Source organism: Anomaloglossus baeobatrachus, chromosome 4, assembly GCF_048569485.1.
Source record: "Anomaloglossus baeobatrachus isolate aAnoBae1 chromosome 4, aAnoBae1.hap1, whole genome shotgun sequence".
Taxonomy (NCBI): Eukaryota; Metazoa; Chordata; class Amphibia; order Anura; family Aromobatidae; genus Anomaloglossus; species Anomaloglossus baeobatrachus.
The window spans coordinates 430,456,591-430,478,783 of record NC_134356.1 but is presented as its reverse complement, the minus strand read 5'-3'; the positions used below and the strand labels follow the sequence as shown (position 1 = coordinate 430,478,783).

General features: G+C 43.9%; 1 protein-coding gene across 1 annotated transcript in view; it reads right to left on the bottom strand.

The window, feature by feature from the left end:
* Window positions 1-22,193, bottom strand: part of CPT1B (carnitine palmitoyltransferase 1B) — an 87,227-nt gene that overhangs the window by 32,472 nt on the left and 32,562 nt on the right. The window contains exons 5-12 of the mRNA XM_075345445.1: window positions 21,548-21,649; window positions 17,892-18,029; window positions 15,336-15,413; window positions 9,232-9,339; window positions 8,958-9,042; window positions 8,393-8,588; window positions 2,848-3,033; window positions 1,344-1,449 (exon numbers count right to left, since the gene is read on the bottom strand). Coding sequence (XP_075201560.1) covers window positions 1,344-1,449; window positions 2,848-3,033; window positions 8,393-8,588; window positions 8,958-9,042; window positions 9,232-9,339; window positions 15,336-15,413; window positions 17,892-18,029; window positions 21,548-21,649 — 999 coding nt within the window. The remainder of the gene's footprint in view (window positions 1-1,343; window positions 1,450-2,847; window positions 3,034-8,392; window positions 8,589-8,957; window positions 9,043-9,231; window positions 9,340-15,335; window positions 15,414-17,891; window positions 18,030-21,547; window positions 21,650-22,193) is intronic.

The following is a 22,193-nucleotide window of genomic DNA, read 5'->3' as shown; positions in this document are numbered from 1 at the left end:
CACCAGCACAGGACCACAGAAGCTGTAATCAACTCCTTGCTCTGCCGGGAACTCCATCAGAGTGCAGGTTATTTCCACTGTGTAGACGATGGAAGTCAGCAGAGACAAGCTGAGGGTGTGAAAAGTCATCATGGAGTCTGAACAAGGTTGAGACAAGAAGAAAGAAAACTCCTATAAGAGAAAATGTCACCTATCAAAAGGTGTACCTGGGTGTAAATCTATATCTGTGATACTGACTATATTTTATTAGTGAAGTGTTTCCTGTATGGCCCACTGTCTGATGAGAGCTGGTAAGAACAACTAGCTTAATCTACTTACCATTAATAAGAACATACTGGGAGTTGTAGATTTGTATGTTCATGCGATTCAATTGTATATGGGGCTGACTTGAAATTAAAATCGATCACTGCTCTGAGCTTGGTTCTTGTATTCATGTACCTATTGTTGTTCTGGGCTTGCATTCATGTACTGATAGTGGTTCTAGTGATGTATTCATGTACTCATGGGGATTCTGGTGATGTAGTCATGTACCAATAGTGGTTCTGGTGCATATCCATGTACTTCTGAAGGCTCTGGTGCTCTTTTTATATATTAATTATGATTTTGGTTTCATATAAAGACATCACCAGAATCATCATCACTACATGAATACATCACCAGAGCCATCAGAAGAAAAGGAATACAGCACCAGAACAACTATCAATACATGAATATATCCCGAGAACCATCATGAGTCAATGAATACATCACCAGAACCATTGGTTTTGTGCAGCTGTATTTGTTGCATGATGAACGAAAAACCATCATACAAATCCCTTTAACTATAATTAAGTCTGTTTAGCTTTCATTGGGTATCTTCCAAATGATGGACGCCTTAATTGAAACCACATCGCCCCCATTATAGTTAATTTATATTAGTTTCCATTACGGTTTTTGGGTCAAACATAAAAAAATATAGGACGTCAGAGATGAATATATTGTCCCTTTAACTATATATTTGTCCCTTGTACTGTGTAAGTGGTCCACAAGCAATGAATGATTCTATATCTTACTTCGAAATTCCTCCCCTGTTGACCCTCAAACCTAAAATACACTTTTTGGTGAAAAGGGTAACAATTCCTATGTAAGTTGTCAGCATAGGTTTCTACCTGACCTATCAGAGGGGAGGAGTGTGTTATGGGTCCTGTTACCATAGTCTCTAAGCTATTCATTTGCTTCCGAGCGAAGTGGGGGGGGGGGGGGGGGTTTAGTGCCTAGGGCACCCCAGCCCTGACATATAGATTTCCACAGACAACTTGTTTAAAACATCAAGTCATGAAATTGGAGTAATTTTAACAAAGTACCTCCCACAAATGTCCAATGATTGGCGCGTCAGCCCAGGAATGCTCAGCGTTCAGACCCAGCCTCCCATTTTTAAACACCACCAAATTGAAAGACTTATCAAACCACCTGAAATGAAAAGAAGAACTGTCCATTTGTGTCTAGGACGTTTATAAAACAAACCTAGATAAAAAGAAATACTAAGCCATGCCCTATGAATTTTACTTTGCTTATGTTCTTAAAAAAAGATGATTTCCACAATCTTACATGTTTCATTTGGTCTAGTATATTTCTATGTTCTTCCTCTGTTCTTACTACTATCAGACTCTCCACTTGGAACCTCCCTCAGCCATTTCATTATAATTTATACAAAGAATAGTAGCGTCTGCAATGCTATTCTTCCCATCAAAATTACAAACTACTATGTAACCTGATGGATCCTAACTATTATATGTCAAAAAGGTCCGATGGGCACCAGAGGTATTGGTAAAATAAAGGACATTTCAGTGCGTTCCATTATCAATGGAATCCCAAACGATACTGTGAACATAGATTTATTGGCAAATGTATATAAAAGACATGTGCTACAGTCAGATAACTTTATCCTATAATTCCTATGCTAAAGGGGGCTTTATACACTAAGACATCGCTAATGCGTTGTCGTTGGGGTCACGGAATTTGTGACGCACATCTGGCCTCTGTAGCGATGCCATTGCGTGTGACACCTATGAGCGATTTTGCATCGTCGCAAAAACGTGCAAAATCGCTCATCAGTGACATGGGGGACCATTCTCAAATTCGTTACTGCAGCAGAAACGAAGTTGTTCCTCATTGCTGCGGCAGCACACATCGCTCCGTGTGACACCGCAGGAACGAGGAAGCTCTCCTTACCTGCCTCCCGGCCGCAATGCAGAAGGAAGGAGGTGGGCGGGATGTTACGTCCCGCTCATCTCCGCCCCTCCGCTGCTATTGGGCGGCGGTTCAGTGATGCTGCTGTGACATCGCTGTGACAATGAACGAACCGCCCCCTTAGAAAGGAGGCTGTTTGCCGGTCACAGCGACGTCGCTAGACAGGTATGTGTGATGGCTCTGGGCGATGTTGTGAGCCACGAGCAGCGATTTGCCCGTGTCGCACAAAAGATGGGGGCGGGTACCCACACTAGCGATATCGGTACCGATATCGCAGTGTGTAAAGCGGCCTTTAGTCTATGATCATGGGAATAATGGAGCTGTTACAGTCAGAAATTATAAAGACAAGTGATATATTTTGGGGGTTTTTTCCACTTTGTCACATATTCCGGGTCCCTGATGGACAACCCCTTCAAACAGGCCATCTGCATGATTCTCTAACAGAATAACATAGTGGATGCTATTCAAAGTCTACCTGCAGCAATATTCAATATGTATGACAAATACATAACATACTTCATTAGTTTGTATACATAAGCATAATTATTAATATAAGCACTACAGAAAACAATACAGGATTTAAACAATACATAGTGAATGTAATAAAATGTAAGCGACCTGTTGTAGCAGTTTCCATGTAGCAGAGACTTTGCATATACGCTCAGGGAGTTTTTGTCGCTCTCTTGATATCCTCCATCTTCAGGATCCAGACTGACAAAGAAGACACCCCGCTCAATACTACTTAAAGAGACCCGATTCACGCCATGAGTGAAGAACTGAGCCCGCGCCCGAGCCCAAGGAACTCTAAAAATAAGAGAGGTTTCTTTTTACTACATTGTATTCAGGTAAGATTGTCTAACAAGATTCTTGAAAGATAATATTCTTAAATAATGATAATTTACATTATATAAAGCCACTAATGGAAATTACCCATCCAAACACAATTTTACAGTTTGTATATAGATATGAGTTACATAAGCACAACCTCGTAACTTTGCTTTTTTAATCTTCATTTTTCTGAGTTTCATCCTGCATACACAATTCTGTAGACTTTAGGGCCAAAAATTCAGTCTTCCTTGAACATTCAATATCTATCTACTTGTTAAAAGCCACCTCTTCTACTGTCTTATGGATGGACTAGTGCAAACATATACCGTAGGTTGCAAAAAAGTAATCACCAAGATACAAAAGATGTGGCATAATACAAAATATTCCAACTTTCAAGGTGAAGCAAACAGGACCGTAAGCACAGTAGGTGCAGGGGTTGCAATTGCACCCGGGCCCTAGAGGGCAAAAAAAGTCCTTTTGGCAGATATGAAAAGACCAATGCTATTAAAGACTTACAATACTTGGGGGCCCCATTGGAGCATTTGCATTGGAGCCCATGAGCTTCAAGTTACACCACTGAAAGCAAATATAGGATTGTGTACTTCTGATAATAAACACACAACTCCCATCAATGTCCACATTTTATTAGCCACTGTTAATGAAGTAAAAAAAAAACAACAAAATAAAATCAACAACCTTTTGGTGTGTGTAAAACATAAATATATACAACTTAATATACTTGAATTAAGAAAGGGTCCAGATCTGATATTATCACCAATGGTGCTGGTCGGCTCTACTTCTGGCTTGTGTGAAACATGAGAAAGAGCCTTTAGTGTTGGCATATAGACACGGATTTGTCTGAAAGGGAACTGTCTGGTTCATTTCAATCGCTACAAAGTATATTAAAATACCTACAATGAAGACACAGGAATCTAGATTGCTTTCAAAAAGTGAAAAATTATTTTTATTTAAGCAATATACATATTCATTATAATTAGTGACATTTCACAACAGGACCACAGTTTAGTGAAAAATGGAGGGAGAATGGTATAGCCACACTAAAAGTTCCTATGGTGGTGTACCCCGAGTAGGCAGCAACCCTCAGGTTCTTTGGTGACGGACCCTGACCACGTGGTGACCCTCTAACCATCACTGGATATGACTTCAGGTATTGGCTAAAATGTCAGCATTGCAGGCGTATTGAGAGTATAACTTGTTTTTCTACTATATAATTTCTATCTGAAATGTATCCACATGTGACCTGGATTGATTCAAGCATTGGGTTAATACACTAACTAACCCATTGTATACTTCTTGCATACGCCTCTTACGGTATTTATGTGGAGCTCCCAACTTAACCTAAGGTTGAGGGTAATTACAATTCACATATATGCAATTTTACTATTAGACCATAAGAGGTCGTTTAGCATTTATGCATGGAGATATCTGGGCACATGTGCATAGTCTTTCAGATATTACTGCCTAGGCAAGTCTGCTATTTGGTCATAACTGGCATTTAATGAATTGGTAAACTAATGAGGGTTGCTGCCTACTCGGGGAACACCACCATAGGAACTTTTAGTGTGGCTATACCATTCTCCCTCCATTTTTCACTAAACTGTGGTCCTGTTGTGAAATGTCACTAATTATAATGAATATGTATATTGCTTAAATAAAAATAATTTTTCACTTTTTGAAAGCAATCTAGATTCCTGTGTCTTCATTGTAGGTATTATATGTTTCTGATGGGAATCAATGTCTAAAAATTTAAAGGGGCTAGTTATAGGTTAATTTACAAAGTATATTAGTAAGTTGTATATATGTTACAAAACAAGACACCAATATAGCACAACACACCCAAAAAATAAAATGTAGCCTCAAAACTAAAGCGGGCTTTACACGCTGTAATCTCGCTAGCGAGATTGCAAGCGATCGTACCTGCCCCCGTCGGTTGTGCGACACGGGCATATCGCTGCCCGTGTCGCACAACCTCGCTTACTCCCGTCTCACCGACTTACCTGCCCTGCGACGTCGCTCTGGCCGGCGAACTGCCTCCTTCCTAAGGGGGTGGGTCGTGCGGCGTCACAGCTACGTCACACGGCAGGCGGCCAATAGAAGCGGAGGGGCGGAGATGAGCGGGACGTAAACATCCCGCCCACCTCTTCCTTCAGCATAGCCGATGGAGGCAGGTAAGGAGATGTTCCTCACTCCTGCGGTGTCACAGATAGCGATGTGTGCTGCCGCAGGAACGACGAATAACATCGCTAACATCCTGAAAACGATTTTTGTTTCAGGACGACCTCTCCTCGGCAAATGATTTTGCCCTCTTTTGCGATCGTTTAAGATCGCTCTTAAGTGTTACACACTGCGATCTCGTTAATGATGCCGGATGTGCGTCACAAACAACGTGACCCCAACGATAATTCATTAACGATATCGTAGCGTGTAAATCCCGCTTAAGACTAAAACCATAACTAACAAATTTAAAACCCTCAATTTATAAAAATTGGAAGTTTAAATCAATACCAAAAAAAGGTATAAAACCCACAATATCAGATCACTAATATATCAAAATATTTTTTTATTACAAAAGTGCATATCCTATATCTGAAGGAACTGGCCAACAACTGGAGTCATAAGTGGTACATCATCGTAATTCAATAGAAAGTTCCATACTACAGGTAAATGTAGAAACAGTTCTTAAAGGGTTTGTCCAATCTAAATCCATAAAGGCCGCTTTACACGCAGTGACATCGCTAGTGATGTCGCTTGTGCAAGCACCCGCCTCCGTCGTTTCTGCGCCACGGGCAAATCTCTGCCAGTGGCGCACAAAATTGCTAGTACCCATCACACATGCTTACCTTCCTAACGACGTCAGTGTGGCCGGCGAACAGCCTCTTTTCTAAGGGGGCGGTCCGTGCGACGTCACAGCGACGTCACACAGCAGGCATCCAATTGAAGCGGAGGAGCGGAGAGCAGGCGCATGAAAGTCACGCCCACCTCGTTGCCGGCAGGACGCAGGTACGTTGTTGTTAGTCATTCCTGGGGTGTCACACGTAGCGATGTGTGCTGCTTCTGGAACAACGAACAACCTGCGTCCAACACCAGCAACGATGTTTGGGAAATGGACGACATGTCAATCAATCAATCAATGATTTGGTGAGTATTTTGCATCATTAGCGGTCGCTCGTATGTGTCACATGCAACAACGTCACAAATGAGGCCGGATGTGCATCACGAATTCCGTGACCCCAAACGACATCTCGTTAGCGATGTCGTTGCGTGTAAAGCCCCCTTAAGTCTGCAGTCATTCTATGTGACTGGAGACTTGCAACTCCTCACATCTCACGCACTGTGCACTATGAGGATTCGCCAATGTCAGAGGCGGGAACGGTAGTCACTTGGCAGAGAGTATGTGATCTGCATGTTCCTGGCCACATTCCAACTAGAAGAGCACAACCTTGCTCAATTCAAGGAGTATGTGTCTCACATACTTGCAGGCGTGTGACAACCGTTCCTGGCTCTGACACCGAAGAATCTTCACAGCGCACAGTGTGTGAGATGTGAGGAGTCACAAAGTCTGCAGTTACATGTAGTGAATGCTTACTGGTGGATTTAGAGCAGACAACCAGTTTAACAATAGTATATTGAACAGGGGGAGCAGTGTATGCCTACATCATTGGAGATGTCAGAAGTTGTTTCTTTACTGGCTTTGTTGCCCTCCGACCAATTTCCATAAGCCTGCACAGTACAGTCGAATCTCTAATATCAATACCTGCAGCAAACAAGTCTCTTTGGAGGTCTTTACTTGTTTTTCTTGCATTAAATTTTACTATTTCTGATGTTTTATCAGTTCTTGGTGTCGTTTTCCTTTTTCTTCCACATTTCCCTTTTCAAAGCAGTTAAAACTGCTTTGAATCACTGACTGGTAACCAACTTACGATTTTACTTAAAAAATGCTTTGTCCCAATTAATTTGCACAGCACTGTAGGTTATTTCTATAACTCCTATTCTTATGCTATTGATCCTGATCAGAATCTTACACTAAACCTGTGATATAGCTGAGCTGAACCTTTGGGATTTAGGCTGGGTTCACACATAGCGACAGCGATAACGACGTCGCTGTTATGTCACCATTTTCTGTGACGTAACAGCGACCTAGTAAGTCGCTGTTATGATCGCTGCTTAGCTGTCAAACACAGCGACGCAGCAGCGATCATAACGTCGCTACATGTGCAGAGAGCAGGGAGCCGCGCACACTGCTTAGCGCTGGCTCCCTGCTCTCCTAGCTACAGTACACATCAGGTTAATTAACCCGATGTGTACTGCAGCTACATGTGCAGAGAGCAGGAGCCGTCACAGGCAGCGTGAGAGCAGCGGAGGATGGTAACAAAGGTAAATATCGGGTAACCACCTTGGTTACCCGATGTTTACCCTGGTTACAGCTTACCGCATGCTGTCAGACGCCGGCTCCTGCTCCCTGCACATTCAGGATTGTTGCTCTCTCGCTGTCACACACAGCGATGTGTGCTTATCAGCGGGAGAGCAACAATAAAAAAACGAACCAGGGCTCTGTGTAACGAGCAGCGATCTCACAGCAGGGGCCAGATCGCTGCTCAGTGTCACACACAGCGAGATCGCTAATGAGGTCACTGTTGCGTCACCAAAACCGTGACGTAGCAGCGATTTCGGTAGCGATCTCGCTATGTGTGAAGCACCCCTTAACAACAAAAACACAAGCTAAGAGCCCTTGAAATAGTGTTCTCCCTTTTCTTGATTAAACATACTATACTGTTTCATAGTAGTCCCAAGACAGTAGCTACATCTCAAGGGTGCATTGCTTCTACAACTTCAAGATGGCAATGTAAGACCAACAGTTCACCATCGACCACTGAACAGATCAATAAAAAGCAAATACTTGAAGGTTTATTTTAGAACAGTGTAAGGCTATGTGCGCACGCGGCATCTTTGTGGTGACCACAAAGATGCACTTTTTTGGTCCCTTGGCATGAATTTCTTGCCGCGTTTTTTTTACAGCGTTTTTGCCCAGGCGCTTTTTTTAAATCAAATCTATTGACTGGAAAGGGCTTAAAAACGCTGGCAAAAACGCAGAAAGAATTGACATGCTGCATCTTTGTGGTCACCACAAAGACGCAGCCAAAAAAAAGCTGAAACGTGTGGACAGCAAAAATAAAATCTCAGACTTTGCTGGGGAAGGAAATGCATGCAGTTTTGGGACCAAAGGTGCACCCAAAAAAATGCACAAAAACGCGGCAAAAATGCAGCGTGCGCACAAGGCCTAATATTTCCTTCTCTTCTACGGTCATTTGCTCACCGGTCCCCTGCTGTGAGTGCAGCCAGCTTCTCCTCACCCAGTTGCGGTGGACTTGGGTCATCAAGAATGCGCTGAATTTGTGTCTGCAACTGACGGGGGCTAAGGAGCGTTCTGTCATCATATAGACATAGCCGATAGTAGCGGCCTTTGTGATACACACATACGTGGCGGCTCTCAACCAGGTGCTGGAGGTGGTCTGTGAAAAAAAAAAAAAAATCACACGGAAGGGAGGATGAGGGCTTTTTATTCTAGTTTTAACATTTTTTTTTTTAATTTCAAAATAATATAATAAATAAAATCATGAATGTAATTCACTATAAAAAATATCAGTTTATGACAAGGGCTAGACAGTGACCTTAGGGAAGCACTATTAAGATTGCAATGTAGAGCTTCTACAATAGCAACTAATAATAGGGAATGTGGTGTTGAAATCCAACAGTGTGACCACATTCTTCAAAGTGGTGCTTTAGCAGTAGAAGCCATCTATCCATGGCCAAAAAGCCAAATACATGTGCTGGGAGAGTGGGTGACTTGTGTCTTTGTGCTTTCCTAGGTTTGTACCCACCAGTCTCCATTCCTGGAATCCTTGTTGTATTAAACATCCTGTCCATCTGATATGAGCACAAGGGGACAATGCCAAGAGCCATGACCTGGTGACAAAAGTAGGTAAAAGCCGTTAACTAAATTACGCTCCATGACTAGATATAAGGCATCTTTCCATCTTCGCCGTTTGGAATCCCTCATGGACATCTCACTGTCCCACCCTTGTGATGGCTTCAATCTAGTGTCATGAACAGAGGCTAACAGATGGTGACAAGCTTCATATTGTCTTCACTTACTGGTGGTATGAGGCCTCTTTCCAGCTTTCTACGGTACATTAGCATGGCATGTATGGCATTACCAGCCCGTGCTGCTTGGATTGTGCTTGGAGTCACAGTTAAGAAATCCTATTTCATAGAGACAAATAAACATATCAACAAGTAAGCTAAATCCAGACCAAAAAATGTATTAAAAATATAGGTAGATGTACAGACGCTGCTTAGTATTTCTATACAGTCTATGTATGAAACATTTTCAAAAGGAGCGGATAGAGGTCAACATCTGCAAGGAGTTTGTATGTTCTCCCAGTGTTTTCTTGGGCTTCTTTCTCCAGGTTCTCCGGTTTCCTCCAAAGATATACTGTTAGGGGATTTAGATTATGAGCCCCAATGGGGACAGTGATGATCATGTCTGTAAAGCGCCATGTAATTAATAGCGCTATATAAGTAAATAAAAAATAAATAGAAGGTTTCCAGTTTAAGAGAGCCAAGAAGTAACGATTTGGTCTTCAACATCAGTTCTCAAAGTTTTCTCAGCGATTCCGAATGTCCAGAAATACCGCACGATGCGCCATGACTAAGAACGTGTTTGCTGAGCGATGGCGAATTAATTGCTCATTTTCACAGGCCAGATGTGCACTACACAATCAGTAATAGATCGATCAGTGAGCAAAAGCGGTCATTGTTTTTGGCAGCACATGCCCTGTGTACACAGGATGATGTGCTGCCGAGAATAAAGATGTTTTGTGAAAACCAGAAGATATTTTCACCTGGTGAATGGTCGTTTTGCTCACTCGTCACGTGATCGGCAGTCAGGTTAGACTGCAAGATTATCAAGAAAAGATATAATAATTGATGATAATCACACAGTGTAAATGCATCTTAAGTCTTGTGTGCAGGACACTATCACAACAGAAGTTACAATTTAAAAACTAAATCAAAATCGTACAATTGACATTCGGCAAATACTATTTATAGTCAGTAGGCACCCTAAGTAATAAAGATCTATATATATAATTGCCTTATTCTGTCTGTCTGTCTGTCTTGCTCCAAAATTATGTCGTTACAGTGACAACCGTCGCATTGGCCGCTCGCCTCGGCTCCGCCCCCCGCACGGATTGGCCGCTCGCCCCGGCCCCCGCACGCATTGGCCACTCAGTCAGGCCCCGCCACCCTCACGCATTGGACGCTCGCCATGGCCCCGCCCCCCGCACGCATTCCCCAAACCCACACAGAGCCCCGACTCCCAGATGACTGCTGCACCCCCGGAAGACCCACACCGGCAAGACAAAGTGGAGAAAAGCCGGATGTGTGAAACCACTAGCTTACCCCGGCTCCCGGCACACGTGTGCCAGAGCCGGCGTAGGCTGGTAACCATGGTACCCATCGGGTAACTATAGAAACCGCTTTCCTTAGTTACCCGATATGTAACATGGTTACTAGCTTACCCCGGCTCCCGGCACAAGTCAGCACTGTCGCTTTGAATAGTTACTTACCTTTTCTCCACTTTGTCGGATCCGGCGCGCTCCCGTGCACGGTGTACACTACAGTGGCCGCGCGAAAAGCTCCGATCACGTGTTGTCATGTGACCGGAGCATGTGTCCAGGAAGATGCGGCGCGGCCACTGTACTGTACACAGTGTATGGCTGCTTTCAGACGTCCGTGTTTAAACAGGTACCAGTCACACACATGGTTTTAGTTGTATATTTTTGAATCTTGCACCTTGTTCACACCATGGAGTTCCAGACGTACATTCTTTAATTAGTATGCATTTTCTGTCTGAGAACCCTGCCCCACCCATAGCCATGTTTTGTATTTCACATATATAGCTTGGTCCTTTGCTTCCCACACAGAGCAAGTTTTTTAACTGCAGGTGAGGTTACACATAAGTTAGGGACCCCAAAAATGGAGATTACCTTGGCGTTTGGTTTTGGGGCTCCTTTGCATTGTTCAATACAATGGCTAAACATCTCTCATTCCTATTATTCATAGCAGTTATGCACATACCATTTTCATGTTTTTCACTTTTTTCAGATAGTTCATTGTATTTTTCAGTCTAGTATTCCCATAGCAGTTCTGCTTTTCATTATTCCCCTATACATTGTGACTGGTGTGCAACTCTTTATCCTATTGTTTACAGACATGGTTATGGTCATACGTGTGACATCCGTGTTTGCGTGCGTGTGACAGGTACCGGAGAAAACATGGGTCTGTGAAATAAAAATATTTTTCATATTCACCTGCTTTCTCCGGCTCTGCTGCCTCCCGCTCCTGACCGCCAGTCAACACACACACACACACACACACACACACACACTGAGCACATATACACACAGACACACATGGATACACCGAGCGCATACGCACACACACACACACACATATAGCAGACACACATGGATACACCGAGTGCATACACACATAGCGCACATGCATGTACACACACACACACACACACACACTCAGCTGTATACTCACCCAGCGATGCGGTCCCCGGCCCTGAAGTCCCCAGCGCTGTTCCCGCTTCCAGCTCCACAGGGCACTGAATATTCAGTGAGTATAGTGAGCGGCGATAAGGAGCGGGAGGGCAGCAGAGCCGGAGACAGCATCGCTGGAGAGAAGTAAATATAGAAAATATTTTTATTAAAAAGACCCATATTTTCTCCGGTATGTTTTACACTGATGTCACACGGATCACATCAGTGTGTGATCCGTGTGACATCCGTGCTGCCGGAGATGCCTGCGTGTGTACGTGTGGGGTCATGAAAAGTCACACGGTCCGTGTGCAAACACGGACGTGTGAGGCACATCATAGAATAACATGGGTACGTGTGACATCCGTGTTAAAAACACGGACGTCTGAAAGCAGCCTATGGCAGCGCGCCGGATCCGACAAAGTAGAGAAAAGCCGGATGTGTGAAACCACTAGCTTACCCCGGCTCCCGGCTCACGTGTGCCGGACCCGGCGTAGGCTGGTAACCATGGTACACATCGGGTAACTATAGAACCCGCTTTGCTTAGTTACCCAATGTGTAACATGGTTACTAGCTTACCCCGGCTCTCGGCACACGTGTGCCGAAGCCGGTGTACGCTGTTAACCAGCGTACACATCGGGTAACTATGGAAACCGCTTTGCATAGTTACCCGATGTGTACCATGGTTACTAGCCTACCCAGGTTCCCTGCCCATTCAGATCGTTGGTCTCCCACTGTCAAACACGACGATGCGTGCTGCACAGCAGGAGACCAACGAGAAAAAAATGAACCATCATTATTCAAGGCTTACTGATTATATTATTATTCAATCTGCTAACCTACATACACATTCTAGACTACCCAATACGTTAGAATCGGGCCACCTTCTAGTATAGCAATAAAATGCCAGGTCCCGGTACTTTAACCATGTGTATAACAGGTTCATCATGGGACACGCGGTCAGACAGAACGTAATGCTGTCCAGATGATTATTTTCTAAAAACAAGTTAGTGGGGTTAAATATTAATATACCCATTTTATATACACCATGACTTGCTCTTGGCCTAAAGACCAGTAAGGATCACACTGGCTTCATACACTGGGTTACTGGGATGTATGCATGTGTGTTATCAAAGCCGAATGTATGAATGCCAGAGACTTATTTTTTAGATAGTTAATATAGAATGTAAAAGTAATCCTTTAACGGTGTCCTTCATTCTAGAAGTACAGTCACTAACTTATATTCTACGATCTATCAAACTGTTGTTGGTTAAACACGTTTGTTATCTGTCACCATGATTTTGCAATATAATCTGAGATCAGCATAATGTAGGGGCAGAGGCTGATTCCAGCGATGTGTCACTTACTGAGCTGCTTGCTGCAGTTTTGATAATACTGTTTAATCTGATGCAGAACTACCAGTTCTCTGAATGCGGAGCCCTGTATAACCCCCCACACACACCATTGCTTGGCAAGTGTCTCTACTGTACACTAGCTAAAAGCTAGTGTTGGGGTGGGGGTTACACATAGCAGGGGGACTACACTGAAGGAGACAATAAGTCCGATATTGATAATCTCCTACTATTAAAATACTGATTTTATTGAAACTACAACAAGCAGGCCAGTAAGACTGGCCATACACATTAGATAGCTGTCTGCCAAATGATGCTTCAGCTGACAGCAATCTGAGTGAACTCTCCCATACGCAGGAGCTTTCTTGTGTTCTCTATGAGAAAACTGTTAGCTGAAATGTCAGCCGAAGCCGAAATGTATCTCCGGGAGAACAATGTGATCGATAGCCCAAAATAGGACATGGTCAATCAACATCTACCCCAAATATCATTCAGCAATGCCCTCGTATGCATTAGACCATCATCCAAACCAGTTTGACCAACTGTGTATGGGGGCCTTAAGTGACATCACTGGACTCAGAGTCTCTGCCCCTAAATCATGCTGCTCTCATATGACATAGCAAACACTACTGACAGACTCCCTTTAAAGTATGTCCTCATTAATAAAAAAACAACTATTCCATGTCTTGATTCACTTTTGATACTTGTATATGCTCCAAGAGAATATATTTATTCTTAACCTCTGTTTGACACACCGTTAGAAAATTAGTGTCCCCATTTTAAAAATAATCTAATAAATTTCATATTCCTTCAAGTGAAAATATATACGGTCAAATCGAGCAGCTCTGACTCCTATTATCTAGTACAGATATAGGTTTTTCCTATATACAGATATCTACAAATAAACCGCTCAGGTACTTTGTCTACAAAGGCCCTAGCAGTTTGTTGAAGGAAGAAATACATGATTGTGTAGCACCCCTGAGGTATCAGGCGCCACAAAATATGTAACCTGTGGACAAACCCTCTAATACCAGTGCCGGTGACAACACAACACACAAACACACAACCCCTTTTCCCTGCCTGGAGACAGCTTAGAGACGGTCCTGATGAAAGACGCCTATTGGAAGAGGGCTAAATCCAAACGGTAAGCTAGAAATCTGGGAAGGAGAGGGGCTGGACTTAGACAGAGAGCGGGAACGGAGTGAGTTGGGAGTGAGGAGAACGTGAGAGAAAGTGAGGAAAAAGGTGTTAAAACCTGAAGAAAGAACTGGAGCTAAAAAGGAGGAGAGTCGCTGTGGATTAACACTAGAACTACTGGACTCGTGACACCTATATAGAAATACATGGTGCAAAGTAGTCAAAATGACTACCTCAGTAGTTCTAGTGTTAAGGAACCAGTGCTTAAGGAACCCAGGGTTGACAGAGGAGTGCGGGACCAGGACTCACAGCATCCAGCACTGGCAGGGTGCAATTCCCTTGAACAGGAGTACGTTTCAAGCTACCTGTTAAATGTGCCAGGTCAGGGGATCTGCAGGGTCCCTCACCAACATGAGCATCCGTAGCAAAGCAGCAAGGAGGGGACCTGGGGACAGGAGGGGACCTGGGGACAGGAGTCCAGCCCATTAAATTGTCCAGGCTGCCTGCTATACAGGTAAAGACTGTGAAACAAAGGGGGTCCCAGAAAGCTTTAGGCCACGGGGACCCACCAAAAACCAACATGTGTACGGAGGACAGCTCACCAGGTCAGTAACTGGCACTGGAAACCAAGGGTGAGGGAACACCAGAAAACCAGCACCACCCGGGTGGCAGTATCAGAACAGTGAGTAAAAACCAGTTTAAACTGCAGTCCCGGTGTGGCTTGAATCTTTTGTACATTGGCGCATCATCAGCTCACACTAATACCCCCATCATCCTTTTCCGGGGCCTAGCCCTACTTGCGAAGGGTCAGAACACCTGAGCTGCATTATAATACCCACCCCAGGAAGATCACACAGTGGCGGCTCCTACAAAATTGCCGCAACCCGCAAGTGGCATAGTCAAAAACTCTTATTTATTTTACTTTTAATTTTTTCCATTTTCTTTTCACCCTTTTTCAGATCGACCCCCGTGGTCACGGAACCGGGCATTGGCCGCGACCATGACTCCCCTGTTCACCAGACGCCCGGGACCGAGTGCCCCATGGCCCTGGGTCGTCACAATTGTATTTGCAGTATGGAATTTGCTGCCTGTATTTAGATTTCACAATGACAAGCTTTTGCCCAATTTGATATCATTATATGATCGCCATGTAGGGTCTCACCATTGCATAATAGTTGCTGTTCACCATTATTGGTCCTCGACCACGAAGGTAAATATACTCTTCCCACCAGTCACTGACCTGCAAAAAGTTAGAAACGCAAGATTACAAATAGGCAAGATAATGCAGAAACACTGACCAAAAATACAAACACAACACTTGTTTTTACTCGTATTTTTCAGGAGCTGAACTCAAAGATGTAAGACTTTTTCTATGTACACAAAAGGCCTTTTTTCTCTCTCAGATAATGTTCACAAATTTTTCTTAAGGTGGTGTCACACACAGCAACGGCGACAATGACGTCGCTGCTACGTCACCATTTTCTGTGACATAGCAGCGACGTCCCGTCGCTGTCGCTTTGTGTCACATCCAGCAACGAGCTGGCCCCTGCTGTGAGGTCGCCACTCGTTGCTGCATCGCTGTGTGTGACAGCGACGAACTGAAGCGAGCAGGGAGCCAGCTTCTGGCAGCCTGCGGTAAGCTGTAACCAAGGTAAACATCGGGTAACCAAGGGAAGCCCTTTCCTTGGTTACCCGATATTTACCTTCGTTACCAGCGTCTGCCGCTCTCACGCTGCCTGTGCTGCCGGCTCCGTGCTCCCTGCACACAGCCAGAGTACACATCGGGTAAATAAGCAAGGGTTTGCTTATTAACCCGATGTGTACTCTGGCATGCAGGGAGCCAGTGCTAAGCGGTGTGAGCTGGTAACCAATGTAAATATTGGGTAAACAAGCCCTTGGTTACCCGATATTTACCTTAGTTACCAAGCGCAGCACCGCTTCCACCCGTCGCTGCTGGCTGGGGGCTGGTCACTGGTGAGATCTGCCTGTTTGACAGCTCACCAGCGATCATGTAACGACGCAGCAGCGATTCTGATAAGGTCAGGTCGCCCGTCGTGATCGCTGCTGCGTCGCTATGTGTCAACCCAGCATTAATCTGTGTAAGGCCCGTTTCACACGTCAGTGAAAAACACAGACGTTTTTCACTGGCGTGTAAAACACGCACATGTTCCTGCGTGTGCCGTGAATCTCGGCACACGTGGGTTGTCTAAGTGCAATCCGGGCTCCGTTCTCCGTGGCCCGTGATTGCACTTAGAAATCAACTCACCTGCGCCCGCTCCTGCTGTCCATGGTGCTGATCGCTCCCGCGGTGCAGCATCCGGCCGGCGGTGACCCCTGCAGCAGCTGCTTCCAGGTCGGCTGTGTCGCGCATAATGAATATGCGCGACAGTAATCAGCCGGCTTAGAAGCAGCAGGGAGAACGGGCTGCAGAGAGCGTCGCTGGACGCCGGGTGAGTTAAAATGTTTTTTATTTTAAATGCACGTTTTTTTCTGGCACGTGTTTCACGGACCAAACCACTGCGTGGTCCGTGGGACATCAGTGATGCCAGAAAAAAATTGACATGTCTCCGTGCGGCAAACACGCACACGCGGGTACGCCGCACGGAGACACATGCAGTGAAAAATCACTGACGTGTGAGCAGACCCATTCATTAGAATGGGTCTGCGTATGTCAGTGATTCTGGTACGTTTAAAAAAAAAGCACAAACGTACCAGAATCACTGACGTGTGAAAGGGGCCTTAGTGAGCACTTCTTCTTTGCTGAGATAATCCACCTCACAGGTGTGGCATATCAAGATGCTGATTAGGCAGCATAATCATTGCACAGGTGTGCCTTAGGCTGGCCACAATAAAATGTCACTCTAAAATGTGCAGTTTTACAGCATTGGAGGGTCTTGGGGGGGGTCTGAAAACCAGTCAGTATCCGGTGTGACCACCATTTGCCTCACGCAGTGCAACAAATCTTCTTCACTATAGCCTGTGGAATGGTTGTCCACTCCTCTTCAATGGCTGTGCAAAGTTGTTAGATATTTGCAGGAACTTGGACACACTGTCGTATACACGGATCAAGAGCACCCCAAACAAATGTCACTGTGCCCGTCACCTTTCTCTTTCCCATACTTATGGGTCATTATTGTTCATTTTATTTAATAACTTTTTTATTGCAGCATTCGGATCTTCATTTGTAACTATCTTGACCCCTTATATTATATCAAATAATTTTTTTCTTGTTAAATATTTTTAGGTTCATTTTTTGAACAGTAAATTGGGTTTCTATAAGCATACATTGTGAGTACCAGTCAGCAACATCACTGTAAATATCAGTATTTGATATTTATTTTTTTTTACTAGCCAGTCCTATATTCTTGTGTCGGCATAGCTGTATGTACATTGTACTTTTTTTTAAATTGATTCAATAAAAATATTATTTTATTTTGCTTTTTATTTGGCTTTGTATTTTATTCTCAGTTTTTTCTTATCATTGTGCTTCTCGTGCTTCTATATGTTTTTGTTTCCTCCTGCTTTTATAGGTTTGTTGAAAATCTATGAGTAAAATTAAAAGAATGTGCACATAATGTTATAAAACAAATTGCAAACATTCAAATGCCACAAAGGTACATAGATATAGAGGTCTTCTTTTCTGAACATCACGAGCCAATAATTTGAGAGAAACTAGTGTAGGTGGAAGAATGCTAAATAGACTATATTCTGCACCTACATAATTTGTTGCCCACCAAGACTTGAGATGAAGGTACTTCTGTAGCTTGCGTCCTAAGTCTTTTTGGAATTCTTCTGACAGTTGCTTCATGCGACTGAACTTTTCTTCATCAAGTAATGGCTGCACGGACTCTAGGTACTGCAACGAGATTAAGCAATAATTTATACACCTATCTATACACAATGCTCATACACACATTGTGTAATCTGATGTGTTTGATAGCATTTGACTTACCGATGCCACTAAACAAAGACATTCCTACCTATAAAATAGAGATTTTTGGTACATAAAATCTGTCTCGCATCATTTTATATCCACCCACCTGGAGGCTGAGACTGAAAATACATCTTAGGAAAAAAACTGCTCCCAAATACCCTACACCTGGACAGCAGGCACCCATCTATTCAGCTAGTGCAAAAGCAGTAGGAGGAGCAAAACCAAGACCCCCTGTCACCCAAACAACGGAGGGTGCTATGTCCCCCAATGAAGGACACAAAATGGGGAGTGTCAACCATGGGATGTCCAAAAGCTGCTCCTGGGTGGGAAAACTAATACCACTACTGGAGAAGGAAGAAAGTCAATCCCTCAGCTCATGGGGCATACATAGAAGATGTCTAATAAGTCTTCACCACCCCAAAAAAACGAAACAATATTCAATGGGGTCACAGAAAAGCATACCTCACAGCCCCTTAATGATCCATGCACTAAGATACCCCTTTCATGGCCTCATAGTATAATGGCAAGAAAAGTTCTCCCCAAACACAGTATTACCATATATTCTCTGAGTGAATTCCTACACAGTACCCTCCACATGCACATTATAATGACCCAACCTACAGTGCCCCCCCACAAAAAGTATCATACCCCCACAGTGATCCCCAACACAGTATAATGACTGCCATAGCCTTGCAAACAGGATAACCGCTACCCACATAGCCCTTCATACAGTATAATGGCCCCTCCATAGATCTCCAAACAGTATGAGAGCCAGCACATAGCCCTCAAACAGTATAACAGCCCCACACAGCACTCCAAACAATATAATTGGGCCTCCAAACAGTATAAATGGCTCTCCACATAGCCTTCCAAACAGTATAATAGCCCTCACACAGCCCTCCAAACAGTATGATGGCCAGCACACAGCCTACCAAACTGCATAATTGGCCCCCACATATCCCTCCAAACAGTATAATATTCACCAGAATGTACTCATTGATTTTTAAAAAAATAAAAGAACACAACAAGCCACCTCTTACTGTTCCCTTGCTTCTCCGGTCTGTGCAGCGTATGATCTGAAGCTCTGTACACAGGGCGAGATGTAGTGACATCATTGCACCTGCTGTGCTGAGATGTCAGAGCTCTGATGCACAAGGAGAATGATGAGCGAGGGAACTAACTGCTCTCTATTCCATCATTGCCTTCAACTGTATTTCCATCCATGATGCAGTTGAAAGTGTGATGCGTGGCGGGTGAGGGTCCAACCAACAGACTCCATAGTGGCTGCATGGTCTGCTGCAATTAGCAGTATGCCACTGCCTCATAGAGCCCTACCAACTGCCACTCTTCTAAGACTTGTATCCTAAAATGCAAAATGTAAAAGCTCCATACAAAAAAAAAAAAAAAAGAAGAATAGGTTAGTTCCTAACCTAACCAAGGCTAAGGCAGGTATGCTACTCAGATCCGTGTCTGCTTCCAAATGAAACTAAGCTAAACCAAATAGTTAAGTGTCAGCTGCTCAGGTGTAACATGGCCCAAGGTGGTAGACGTGGGAAAGGGCTCCATTCTCCATGCCTGGGCACGCTATAGAAAATTGAGTGTTTGGGTTGTGAGTGTGTTGCAGTACTTCGGGATCAGAGATCTCCATCTTCCAGTCTGTTGCAATTAGAGCAGTAATGTACCATTTATGCCATTTAATGAGGAACCAAGTCTACTTGTACAAACAGTGCCTTTTTTATAGGCCGCCAGACTGGTGAGCAGGTGGTGACATGTGACACGTTCTCCATCACCTTCTTTACAATACACCGGCTCCTTCCTCAGAGTTGCAGGCAACATCCTTTTTTCGGCCATAGAAACCACAGGTGAATGGGGAGAAAGCTAGGTAACCTGCATCTTTCCGCATATAGAGGCACACGGATCCATGTATGTCACTATGGCTCTCACCATTTGCTTATCTTTGTCCTAAGGGCTGCTCTTAGAGCTGATTCCCCTATTAAAGTGTCCACCACTGCCAGGCGCAATCTTTTTACGTCAAAGGCCCCCTTTTTGCTGTCCAACACTCGTCCCAGACCTGTAAGCCTTGCTCCTCACTCGCTAGTCACCAACCCTCAACTCCACTGCTCACTTCAACTGACCTAAACTGTCCCTCTATAACCATTATCTAGACAACATCCCCAGCCCGGGTGTCCCTGACCACAGCTCACGGGAACTTTCATGTACACACGCATTATATTACTCTGTATTATCACATCGTACATCATCTATATAAACATAATACCGTACCAACATTACCATGCTTTACACAATACTTTACACCTTAGCTTAATACACATACATTTCATTATCAGCTCTGCTACATCTTACACATCTTATACATTACAACATATTCCTATATTACACTACACCTTATATTATATTACTATACATATCTCACTCTCGGGTAACACTATAATTGTTCTAACACCAACTTTAGCCACAGGGATGAGACAATGAAAACACTAAAACCACATTTTTGCAATGTAACTAATACCACACTGATATATTAAAACAACCGATGTCTAAGTTTCTGGAGCACATAAAAACATGCAAAAAGTTCTTCCACATTATCTCTTAATAATCTCAGGACTTTGTATTAAAGGGAACCTGTCAGGTCCCATATGCATCCAGAGCCACGAGCAGTTCTGGGTGTATATTGCTAATCCCTGTCTAACCATCCCTGTATACACTAGCATAGATAAAGAGATATTTAGAAAAAGTATTTCTAAAGATTTTTTATCTTATGCTAATGAGCGCGGGGACTAGTCCCAAGGGTGTTTCTCCCCTTAGCTAGTCGGCCCACATAGCATGCTCTCACGCCCCTATGGGCGTACTAACATCATAATGAATGTGCAGCGATGCACACATACCTCACTGTTCATGGCGCCCAGCGGAGGATGGATGCGCAGTGTGCATGATCCGGCGTCCTCAGCACTTCCAGTCATGCGCACTGTTCCTTACTGAAGCCGGGAATCTTACACCCGGCATCAGTTTAGTGCGCATTATCGGAAGCCTTGGGTACTCCGGATCATGCACACTGCGCATCCATCCTCTGCCGGCCGCTATGAACAGTGAGGTATGTGCGGCGTCGCTGCGTATTAATTAGCATGTTAGTACACCCACAGGGTCGTGCTACCATGCTATGTGGGCCGACTAGCTAAGGGGAGAAACGCCCTTAGGACTAGTCCCGCGCTCATTAGCATGAGATAAAAGATCTTTAGAAATACTTTTTCAAAAGATCTCTTTATCTATGCTACTAGGTACAAGGACGGTTAGGCAGGGATTAGCAATATGCACCCAGACCTGCTCGTGGTTAGGGGTGCATATTGAACCAGACAGATTCACTTTAATTTATCATAAAACTGTGGATAGGCGTGTTAAAATAACAAGTATGGCTTCCATACCCGGTCTATAGTTTCCCCTAGACGTGGCACAGGCAACCTTGGGAGAGACATCTGGAAACTGTAGAGCATTGGCTGTCGTCTAGCCATGACCTTCATGCAACCCTAGAGTAGACAGACATATTTCAAGAAAAAATAATGTCTTGTTAAGCATATAGTATAAAATTGGTTTTCCATTGACATGAAAACTTAATTGGCTAGTATGCAAATATTAATTATCTAAAAATCTGTTTGGTCATACATGAACTCCATATTTCATCATGGCTTAGACAGAGAAGTGGGTTGACTTAGCTAATAAACAATCAAATAACCAGAATATTTAAAGTAGATTACTTGAGACAAAAATGGAGGAAGCTCGCTACCTGACCCGTGTTAGAATGAATGCAAAAGTGGACATTTCTTCATAGAGGGACCAAAATGGGGTGGGGGGCAAGTTGTTGTCTTGCCATATTCTGAGACCCATAACATTTTTTATTTTCCATTATTTGACCTGGACGAGGGATTATTTTTTGTTTGTCGGGTTAATGGGTTTTTAATAGCTGACCTTTCGAGGAGTACCAATATGGTGGCAACAGAAGCCTTCAGTAGGACCCTGGCTGCCATAGTAACCCATTAGTGACGAGTGATCATGTCAAAGTGTTACATTTAA